This window comes from Symphodus melops, assembly GCF_947650265.1.
Source record: "Symphodus melops genome assembly, chromosome: 5".
In the NCBI taxonomy this organism is placed as follows: Eukaryota; Metazoa; Chordata; class Actinopteri; order Labriformes; family Labridae; genus Symphodus; species Symphodus melops.
In genome coordinates, this window is record NC_136695.1 from 10,035,279 (window position 1) to 10,047,687 (window position 12,409).

At 39.4% G+C, this 12,409-nt stretch overlaps 1 protein-coding gene across 1 annotated transcript in view; it reads left to right on the plus strand.

Moving 5' to 3' along the window:
* Nucleotides 1-12,409, plus strand: part of LOC306823381 (neuroendocrine convertase 1-like) — a 149,668-nt gene that overhangs the window by 34,691 nt on the left and 102,568 nt on the right. Inside the window, exon 6 of the mRNA XM_079342864.1 lies at nt 2,000-2,105. Coding sequence (XP_079198990.1) covers nt 2,000-2,105 — 106 coding nt within the window. The remainder of the gene's footprint in view (nt 1-1,999; nt 2,106-12,409) is intronic.

Consider the following 12,409-nt stretch of genomic DNA (forward strand, 5'->3'; position numbering starts at 1 on the left):
ACGCCTATAAGTTCCAGGCAGACTTTGTGGGCATGAGTTTGGCTGGTCCAAGCTGGATATTGATCTGTGGTTGCACTGAGGGACTGGTTGAGCTCTGTCTTTTACAGTTTGAGTTGAAGGTGGGTTTTTAATCCATTTAGAGATATAAGCAAGGCATGACAAAATTATTGCTGAGGCTGTAATGTTATCTAGCAGGAATGATAGGAAGAGCTGGATATCATCAACATAACAATGATATGAGACACCATGGGGACCGAATATTGCACGTGTGGTGGTGTATATTGAGAAGAGTAGGGGACCGAGCACTGATTCTTGAGGCACTCCTGTGGCTTCTTGTTTCCAAGATACTCTAGAAAACCTTAGACGTAGGACATGAACCAACAGAGGAAAGAGCCGGAAAGCTCATAGAGTAGGATAAGAGGATTTGATTAAATGTGTCAAATGCCGCTGACAGGTCTAGTACAAAGAGGACTGAACAGCAGCTCCATCTAAACTAGGTTCAGTCTTTTTTTAAAAAGATGCTCATGGCATGTGAGTTAGGGGATGTGAATTCTAATCTCAAGTACTCGAAAGAGACAAGTTGTTAATGCAAGGAATAAACGCTCGTACTTAGACATTGTACTCTTGTTGTCACATCACCCAGGAGGTAAGTTAATGCAAGGCCTAAAGACCCTCCACATTTTGATTGTTTTGGTAATGGATGGAATGTTGTTTGTGTTTGTTCGTTTTTGTTCATCCAAGTGTATGATTTATGATTTCTGCTGCTTTGTGGTGTAGGAGCATAAAGAACATGACCAGAGGCAGCTAGCGAGCTCATGTCCATCAGAGCACAGGGAGCAGCATTTTGGCACACACACACACACACACACACACACACACACACACACACACACACACACACGCACACACACACGCACACACACACGCACACACACATGCGCACACACATGCGCACACACATGCGCACACACACAAACTAGCCCATACCTTTTCCTCACCTCCCCTTCACTTTCTATCTACATCATAATAACGCAGAGATGAAACCACTCAAATACACTCACTTTGAATAACACATTTGTGATTGTGTGTGTTTGTGTGGGCAGTAGAGTTTAGGACAGCTGCTGACATTTAGGTTTCTTTGTGTGTGTTTTTTTGTGTAGTTGTGTAGTTAATGTGTTGTTTAGAGTGTGTAGCTGGTGTATCTGTGAATTTTTTATGCAAGAAGTTAAGTTGTATAAAGTGTGATGTGGTTATTATATCACGTGATAGTGCTGGTTCATGTTAATGTATTTCCCAGTAAATGCATGTAGTCTTTGGGCCCTTAAGGATCAGCTATGGCTCTCTTGTCTCACCATGCTAGAATTATTAATGTGTACTTGTGTCTGGATTTGTGAGTTTGTTTATGTTTTGATGCCTATGTTGGTTTGTTTGACTCTGTGTGTGTGTGTGTGTGTGTGTGTGTGTGTGTGTGTGTGTGTGTGCGTGCGCGTGCATGTGCAGAGTTTTGGTATGAGATACAAAAGGGGAAAAATGTATTTTTTGTGACTTGCTTATAAACTCTTTTTTTTGGCCTCGTGGACAAATCAACAAACATAATGCATCTTTGTACTCAGACGCAATGAGGTCTTCAATGGAAATTGGCATTTTTAGGAATTTATTGATTAAAGCCAATTGTTAAGACTCTTTGTAAAGATATCATCTTACTAAGAGAATGGAGATTAAATTGTAATAGAACCCTCAAATGTGTATATTTGCTCTGGCAAAATACTAGCATTACCTCCTTTTAAGGTTAACGTGTGTGTGGCTAAGAGTGTTCATCAAAGTGTGGAAAATAGGTTGAGGCAGGATATACTGTGCATAGCTTTCAGTAAGGTGACCGATTTTGAGGCACCACATCACTTATAGCGTGTTGTACTTGAAGTTGAGATGTAATGTTATATATTGTGTTTGTGTGTGTGTGTGTGTGTGTGTGTGTGTGTGTGTGTGTGTGTGTGTTCAGTTTGCACAGGGCAAGTACAACTCCAGGGGGTTTGACATGAACGTAATGCCGGTTTGGAGGAAAAACATCACTGGGAGTGGAGTGGTGGTCAGCATCATCGATGATGGTAAGTTTGTCTCTTCATCATTCATGATCACACACTTAGTTTCTTACTAATTGGATCTTTAAATATGTACAGGAGGCCTTTAAGAAACGTCACAAATCATGTGGCATGCATATATTATACATACATGTAATACGCACCCTTTTCTGCTGAATACCAAAAGACCAGGGGCCGACATTTCAATCGTTTCATGAAGTTAATTTATTGTAAAGCCATTTTCACATGTGCACATGCGTAGGTCATTTCAGACTGCCCCTAAAATCCTCCTGATCTGGTTGTTCCTGAAACAAGGAATGACGAGAAAAGAACGATGACACCTGAATGAGAATATTTGCGCACACAAAAAACATAATGCAGAAGTTTAGTTTCATGCACGGAGATCACAGCGGTCACGTGCTTACAGTCAATGGTCTTGCACCTAATACGGTGAACAAACATCGCCCCACTCCCACTTGCTCGATGTGAATTCTCCTGATTATATCCTGCTACATTCTCACATCAGCTCAATTAGACTTTATGCAAAAAAATACTAGCAGGAGAAACTCCATGTAAAGTCAATGTGAACTCTACAGTTCACACATGTTGCTCCCTTTGGAAACTTCAGGAGTTTTGTGCAGGTGTGAACAGTGAACAGAGTTCTTTGGTACCACCATGTATAAAGGACTGCAGTACACCCTTCCAGAAAGTTGCATATTGGTTTAGACATGTCAGGTTTGGTGTGATGAAGCTGAACTCTGGCCCCTCAGTGGAGAGGGTGAATGATTTATGTCGCTGCACCCCCCTCCACCTCCACAACCACCGTCATCTTCTCGTCTCAGTCACGCCACAATGAGAATTCATTTCTCTCTGATTGCTGGGATATCTGGCAACAAGGGAAATGAGAGAGCGGCATCTTATGGGCTCATTCATCAAGAACTAATTGAAGCCTCACTAGTCTCAAGTGCTGATAGAGCTGGAGTGGTGTTGGAGCGTGCTGTAATGTACGTGTGTGTTAAAATGTTCGTGTGACACTTTTTTTTTTTTTGCAACCAAGTGGCTTTGACTTTTCATTATTTGTGTAAAACTGCACTTGGAGAAACTGTCCTATTACTGTGTGTGTGTGTGTGCGTGATTGTGTGTGTGTGTGTGTGTGTGTGGGGGGGGGGGGGTTGTCCACTTATATCCATGTTGTCTATCTGTTTGCAAGTGTGTTGATTCATACTTCACTGTCTGTTTTTGATGAAAGATGCTTTTATGATCGGACTGAAGGCCTCCTCTTTTCTCTGCATACAGACAGCTTTTCAGTGTGTGCATGCGTTTGTGTGTGTGTGTGGGGGGGGGCTGTGTGGATTGGCGGTGAGGGGCGAGGGTAGATACAGAATGAGCAAGCAAGTGAGGAAAAAAAGAAATTAAATAGAGGAAGGATATAGAGGAAAATGTCAAGAGAAAGCAAGAGCAAAAAGGATTCAGAGAGGGGGCGAGGATGTGTGTGCGCTAATGTATTTGTGTGTGCATGTATATATGTGTGTATGAAACAGAGAGTATTAGACTTGCACCACTGAATCTCCTTTCCTCTGAGGCTATTGTACTCTGCTCCACCTCTCTGTATTGATTCCACCGGGCCAGAGCTCCCTCGCTCTTTTTCTCTCTCTCTTTTTTCTTTCTCTTCTCTTATTTTTGGCCTTTTTTTCCTTTGCCTTCTTTGTTAACGAGGAGGTGACTTCTTCTTGTAGCCACCCATCTCTTTTCCTGCCTCCCTCCATTTCTCCTGCCTCTATTTCTTTTTGTCTTTCTCTCTCTCTCTCCCCCTCCCTTCTTCCCGGACAGTCTGCCTCTTACAGCTGAAGGATCATGTACACGCTCACCTTTAGCCACCCTTCAATCGATGCCAATTGATTTTGATATCACAATGAAATAAATTATTTTTCTTTGAGTGAAAGTACTCCCACGTCCCCTCTCTCCTTCCTCCTCTACCTCCCTTATTTCTCTCCATCTTTTAATCCAATCCTTCTGTTTTAGAGGTAATTTAATTGGCATCTCAGGCCATTTCTCCATAAGCATTGAATAACAAACACTGTGCCACCTGTAATATGTATTTCTGTATTTGGTTTTGCCTTCGATTTTACTTTTCTGACTATCCCTGTTAGCCCGCCCCCTAACAATGTTAGCTAAAGAGCTTGGTATGTCTTTGTAAACAGGCAACTGTATGTCCTACTAAATCACGTTTCAATAGAACCATAACTATCATTTACTCATATACTTTGTAGTAATTCATACCTTATCTTTACTTTCTCAATGCATAACAGATAAATCAATCTATCGTTTATTTAAATTGCATGCGTAATTAGACTACCTGTTCTCAAACTACAGATATTAAAGCCAGCTGTCAACCAATAACATAATCGGTGGTTGTCAATTTTTAAAAAGACATGCAGTTATGTTTTTAGTTCAAACATGTTTGTCTTTACCCAGAAAATCAAATCAAACATTTAGCTTTTTATTTCTAAGGTTTCAGTGGGCGTTATATTATTTTAACTTTACTCATCTGCAATCACAAAATGTCGAACCACATGAAGTGAATAAGCACAAATCGAAGCTGCAGCGATCATCTTTAATTTCTCTTTACTCTGAAGAATACCCAACATAAAAATGTGTTGCTTTTCTTGGTCCGATATTTTAGTCACATTTTTAGACATACAACAAAACAAATAAACAAAGAATTTGTTTGTGTTTTCTGATGACCTACGATTCATTGAGGAGATTCCTGGGAGCATTCCTAACATGCTGGGAGACTTCCTCCAAGTTAGCTTTTGGAATACTACACAAATCAACAAATGTTTTCAACTAGTTTACTCTACACTAAACATTGTAGGACTTCTAGAGTTATGTGGTTTATCATTGTAAATAATGTCTGACTCCTGTTCCTTCATACATATTTAAATCTTCTTTTAACAGTCATTTATTTTGTGAAATATTTCAGATGTAGTCCTAGTATCTAGATGGGAATGCTTCTTTCTTTTACTTACATTTCAGCCATTGTTTCCCTCTATAGTTTGTCTGTATTGGTCGACTTCAACTGGCCTATCAGAAAATGGTATCAAGGTTGTACCAAGGGTATCAAGTGTTAAACTGACGACCCACCGGGATGTTTTTTTACAGCTTTGTCACTGACATGCACCAGAAAAAAAAAAATCATCAAAAGTTATGAACAGTTATTTGTGTCTCAATTTAGTCTTTAAACAAAGAATCTCTACTCATCATGAGTTTTGCTGACATAATGCCAGACAGTGGACAGACAGTGAGTTAGTGTTGGGAAGGAAGGCAGAAGGATGGATGGAAGGAAAAGAAAAGTTGCTTAACATGCACAAGGATGACTGATCAGCGTAAACATACACTCTGTGCATTGTCATTTCTGTATATTCTACATATATATGTATCTCAGTGATGTGAAAAGAGCCTGGTCCTTCCTGAGCAGACTTATTGTGTTCACAGTGTGCACAGTGGGATGGTCTGTACAGGATCCAGGCAAACCTCAATCGAGCCAAGACTTTTTCCTCACTGCCCTCTGGATCAGATATATTTATTGTCTTATGTTTTTTTTTATATATCTTAGTAAACACAGTCAGTTCCTCTGATGGGAACATGAGAGCACAATGTAGATGCAGAGCTGTATTTATGCTTCCATACCGTGTGTGTTTATCTGTTGATGTAGGAGGTGTGATAAAACATTTTATGGCTGATTATAAAGTCTTACGTAGCTGCTGTGAGAGGGAGAGCTGTATTTTTTGATATTCTACAGCCTTAGCTGATTGACTTAATGAGCTGTGTCTTATTGCATGAAAATCATTTACAGCTTATGCTTTGTGCCACGTTTTCTCCTCCAGAAGTGCTACTTTTCTTTTTTAAAGAGAGGTGAATTTACCACCACTGTACATTTTTTAATTGGTTCTTGATCAGTGTATTATAACCAAAAGTATGTGTTTGATTACAATGACTGCACCTGGGATTCTGTCCCCTGAGGGATTCAATCTTACATGTATCATTGTTCAGAATATTGGTCATCCACTAACAAAACCCACTGTAATTTAAAGAATGATTTCTAAACAGCTGGTGGTGTGTAACTGACTGATTTTGAAGAAAACAGCACAAAATAAGTAGTCTACATTTGACATGAAAAGAGCAGAAGGTTATTTCCTTGAGTTTATACTGTAAGCCTTATGCCACTGCATGACTGGCTTCTGTACTTCACTGCCTCCATCATCTTACTTAGTAAGTGAGACACACCGAATTTTCCTCTTTATAAACAAAACAGGCCCAAACAATAACGGAACATTTGAAAATGTCTCAAACATGAACCACTAAACACACCGGTAGCTTTTGCCGAGATGCTTCTTTGCACAACAGAAGAACAGGCTGATTATCATGATTATCTTTCGCCACAAGAAGCTAAACAAACTGGTCGCCAAGCAACACTGTCGTGCCTGTGTAAGTGTAGTTTCTGAAAAATGAATCTTTATTAAACTTCTTTTTTAAATTCTTCTTTTAAAATATTTTAATAAACATATTGCAGTTAAAGTTGTGTATTTTATTTGTGGTTGTCATGCTGGCGTTGTTAAAAGAAAGAGCCAGGGTTAGTACCTGTGTACAGTAACAAGATAAAACTCCACTTTACAATCTGTACATTTATAGTTCTACATAAGTGTCCATAAATACTTGTGTGTGGATGCTCACCGTGTGTTTGCATCCATGCATCCATGCATTAAAGCAGGCTCTTGGCTTCAGTCCAATGAGTGTCAGAACTCTGCGTGTGTGTGTGCGTGTGTGTGCTGCTGTTTGGTAGAAATGACACTGGCCGGCTTTGTAAAAGTGTGTCTGACAGGGGCAGCAACGGAGTCAGCGCTTTTTTTCCTCCCTCTTCACCCCCCGCTGTTCAATCCATCCAGCTGCTGTCACCACAGGGGAGCAGACAATCTATCAAGGCATCGGGATGCATTCTCCTCACCTGCGCCGCGCCTTTAATGAACAGCCAACATGATCCCGGCTGACAAGCAGGAAATGGATGTAATAAAGATTGTTTCTGCATGCTCTTTGCATCCCTGATAAATCACCTCGCTGTGCAACAGATACGGGAGCCTCATGGAAATTTGATTTCACACGGCAAGGGGGAGGAAGAGTAGAGCAGTGGGGGAAAAAGAGAGCGGCTAGTCGCAGGGTCACTCTATTTTATTCCCCTTTTTTCTCCAGCAGTGGAGCAAGGTGTGTGGGGGTTGAAAAAAAGGACTGTTGTTTTATCTTTTTTTTGCCTGGAGCATGTCTCTATGCCTGTTAGTCGATAAACAATAATAGAGGATGTGTGCGAACTGTAACATAGGTGTCTCTCGTCATACTTGGATATAGCTTGAATTGTTCACTAGGACACTGGACTGCATTTTATAATGAAAATCCAGAAAATAGAGCATGTCTGTTGTTCAGAACGTAACACTTTTAAACCTAACAGAGCTTTATGAAACACACACGCAAACACACACACTCACATACACAATGTTTAGAGCTTCTAATTGTGAACGGGGACTCTCTGCAAGCCCCTTTAAAGCCACAAGTGTTTTTATAGCCACTTTCTGTTCACATCAGAAAGAACAATATCACCATATTATACACGCAGTCTGCTGAGTTTCAGTAGAGTACCCGACTTACCGGAGGTAAGGATGCTCGCTATAGTACTTGGATAAAAGTTTATGAAAAGTTCCTTAGGCAGCTATTGAGTCCATAGACGAATAAACTGCAGCTAGACTCAAGCTGGAGGTTGCCATGTGATTGTACCAAAAGGTTCTGAGAAAAAAAAGAGTCACAGCTGTGCCTCCTTGACCAGAAAAAAAGGTATTCAGTCTCTAAGTCAGGTCCTCTAATACATGATCTCCCAGAAACTTTAAAACTGCCACCCACTCCACCTCCTCTCCATTAACGGTCTAACTAACGTGGTTTGTTTTTCTGTTCCATGAAGTAAACGGAGTGGGATTTTTCTGGCACAGCTTCACCAACTAAACAAGGTGCATGAAGAGTGAACAAAAAACCATAGGCCGAAACTTCTAACATCTAATTTGTTAATAAAGTTTTGTTGAAGATTTCTGACTCATGAAGTAAACAGCAATTTCCTGGTGTTGAGAATAAGGTCATCGTCTTGTCACCATGCAGATAGTGTCTGGACCTCTAACCCTGTAAGTCTCTGTCACTGTTGATAGATACCAGACCCATTCTTGTGTCATCTGCAAATGAACTCTTTTTCCAATTTAAAATCAAACCGCTTAGTTATTAACCTGGGGTCATCCATCTCCGGGTCATTTGTTCACAACATTGTTGTGGTAAAGACCTTCTTCACAGAAAAATGGGACAAAAAAAGTGAAAGGAGATAAATGTTTCAAAATGCAAAAGTAATATGTTGTTTAGTCCCTTTAGAGAAATCCATGTCTAAAGTGAAGGAAATGTTTGTTTTTTCCCCTGATAATATGGTCAGGGTAACACAAGTAGATGTTGTAATACCTTTGAAAGATAACCCCATGTATCATATAGTTTTTACCTTGGGTTTTAAAGAGCATTGGAGCATTGATATTCTAGTGCTTAATATACACACCTAAAGTGGGCTGCAGTTGTTGGAGTGCATACTTATCTCAAGTCCTCTTTCTTAAAAAGGAAAGATAGAGCTTACAATGTGAAACTCAACTGAATTTGGTATCCAGCAAATCACTTTGCGATGGGGTTGGGGATCCTGCACAGATGACCTGTGATCCAGGATTTCTTTGAAACAGCATGGTTTCATTAAAGTAATGAAAAGATGTGCCCCTTTGCCTTACAAGTAACCCTTGTAACAACTTTTCATAACACACTGAGCTGGGAAGTCATTAATCTGTTAATCGTTAATTATCAGCGTCAATTATTTTTTACATTTTTTTTATAATGGATTTTTTTGAAAAAAGGTTATCAAACAATTGACTGCCGATAAATTTGGTTCCCATTGACATATTTTTTTTCCCACTATGTGTCACTGGTGTGCCACTGACTTGCAGCTGGTGGAGCTTGTGAAACCACAAAGATGAACTGGGTTTGACTACAGTCTTTTCTGATGAACTGAGAAAGACGAAGGATCCAAACCCTGCTCTTAGATGTTCAGATGGATTGTCAACCTGAGCAAGACCATATTGTCCTCGGTGCTGTTATTGTGAGATATTGCTTAACCTACATGAAGTTTAGTACATCCGGAGCAGTGAGTGAACTCAATGGTAACATATGAAAAAAAGTTTGTCATGTCATTTAGAGTTTTCTGAATGACTACTTAAGAACTCAGATCTAGACATTGCAAAAAGCTGATGTTTTAGTTATTTAAATGATATTTTCAGTTAACTTTAACTAAGCGGTACAATATGTACTGTCGAATGAATTTACTGCGTTCAAAGTTAATATCTTTGGTAACAAATGAACAGTTAACAAAGTTACATTTTTGGAAAACCTGTGCCTATCACTGATAATACGTTACATGCTTAAGATATGGTAATTTTTCTGATTTCAATTCGTTTTTAAGTATACTACATGCAATCATATGACCTAAGTAATCCTTGCTTTTGGTTGCATTGCTGCTGTCCAAACCCACTTTAGCAGTTCCCTGAACAGAAAAGCATTCGAATTGTAGAGTACAGGGATAGCAAGAGAAAGGAGGGGGGCGAAGAGAATAATGATTAGAGCTGGGGAGAAATAATAGTGGGGGAGCAGGAGAAATACAAGGGGAATGGAATATAGGAGAATAAAGGGAGAGTGAGATTGAGATAGGGAGAGGATGGTAAAGGGAAGACTGAGATAGGGCGGGGGGGATGCAGATATGGGGGTGGGTGGGTAATTTATGATTTAATCTAATGCAGTCTGGACCTGCTGTAAGTCACACAGACCTCAGCTGGGAAAGCGAAGGAGCAGGAGATGGAGAAATCAAAAGAGAGACATTAACCTTTCCTTGAAGTGAGTGTTGAGCTGCTTTATCTGACCACCATACACCCCTGTAAACCTTTCCTCCTCTCCATGTCTACTTCCTGTTTCCTTGACTCTTCCAACTGCTCTCTTTGGACTGTGTTTCCCTAAAATATTACGTAGTCATTATCTACTTTGTCCTGTTGAATATAACTTTGTTTCACTAAATTCAACAAAATCTTTTCCAGCAACTTGAAACTGAGCTTTCTTTAAATTGTTCTCAACATCTGATGCTGGATGTACCTATTGCAAAGAAAGTGATGCCTACATATTTGTCTAAACCTCTGATGTGTAGGAACAGCAGAACACTAGTGGAGAAAAAGAAACTCGGAAGAAAGTCAAACTTCATCAACTGAATAAAGCCCAGGGAAAAAGCTGTCAGAAAACCGCCCACACAGCTTGACTGACAAGTTCTTGTTGGAAAGTGCAGAGTAAAGGCACCAAAGATGGAAACAAACTCGATAACAAAATGAAGAATTCAAGAATCACAAGATTTCACACAGGCATGCCATGACTGTTTTGCACTCTCTCATCCTGAGCCCCTGTATGAGGTAACCGACTGTTCTTTCACAACACAAGCCCCCCAATCTGCCGTTATCACGTGCATTACCTCTGTCTTTTTAGGCCGTTTTAGTAGCTTTCCAAAAAGAACATATGATTTTGGTTTGAACTTTTGATACAACATGTATGTCACAAAGCAAAATAACTTCAGGGACCCTGAAACTGAGTTTCTGTTGCTGCACTGGACAGATAATATTGGTGGATGAATGTAACTGGACTCGATGGGGAGCCTCATAAAAAGGCTTAGTTTGAGTGGAATATCAAATAACAAGTATCTCCAATAATCAGTTTCTGCCAATGGCATTGCTGCTGGCACCCAAGAAACTTTTTGAAAAAAATATGATCGCAGGTATAACATCTCAGATCAGACACTTTCTCCGTAGTATAGTGTGCAGTCAAGTGATGTAATAATGAATGAACTATGACGTGCTGTATTGCCAGTGGGCATTTTTAGCAATCAGTACAGGTATGAGCATGACAATTGTATTACATATATATTATAATATCGTACCAACATATTTTGAACATGTCTACGCCAACAGCTGTACATGATCAGGTCACATTCTATAGAGGAAAATTGCAACTTCATTGTCAAATTGTCTCTATTAATCAGGTGAGTGTCTCAATAACTGTGAAAGAAAATCAAAGTCTGTTTTGATCTTTTGATGGTTGTTATGAGTTCTTTCTTTCTTTCTTTCTTTCTTTCTTTTGTTGCGCCAACATGAACTATTATAGTCATACACACTTTTACACAGCAATAATACCAAACAAAACCAAACAGTTCAAACAGATCCTCTAATAGAATTAACAAAGAACAAGCAATCATAATCTCATGTCTTCATTCATATTAGACTTGAGGGTGTCAGTGGACTAGTGGTTAGTTTTTTCCCCTTCAAGAATTCTCAAGCGGACAGTCCAGGTTCTTATGGTCACTGTTTGCACACCTACGATAAATATGACCTTTCAGTTGAATTTTAAAAGAAGGACAAGTCAGCAAAATGATATTGTTTCAACACAATAACCTGTCATTTTAGGGTCAGTAATTTGTTACAACAATCTCAATCAATATACTGACATTAAAGTAAACCTGAGCTGGTGCCAGATGTCAACATCATTGCAGCCACATTTGGAGGTTAAAGGCTACAAGTTTGAAACTGATGGTGCATTGAGACTAGGGCTTGGATGATTAATCATGCTTGCTTGATTAAACATACAAACATCACTATCTCGATTCATGCACACATGCAATCTCATTTCTAAATTATGGAGATACATGAACCGTAAGATTCCGGAATATAAGACACACCCTGTTTTCGAAGGTCTCTCAGAGATGATGTGTGTTGTGGAGTTTGCACTCCTATTTGCTACAGTGCAGTAGTTTAGCTCTCAGCCTACAGTGAAAGTTGTGAAGCACAGTCTGCCCAAGTCCACCAGTAACTCTTTAATTTTAATATATCTTTCAATCAAATGGTTTATTCACATAACAATATATCTGTGTTTGCTTTTAATGCAGGATTATGATTATGACCTTCTGAGGGAGAAAAGATGTGTGTGGCTATCTTTCCCAGTACAGAGTGCTGTTATCTTGCAACACACAAAAACACAACATTATTGCAAGAATTGTACAGTAGTAGTTTTGTTTAACGGTATGTTAACTTAATAAAGTTAGACAATGTTTTGATATACTTTGTTGTTAGATGTAGATATGATCATTGGGGAAGGTAAAAGTAAATAAATGATGATCTTAAGTGTGTATG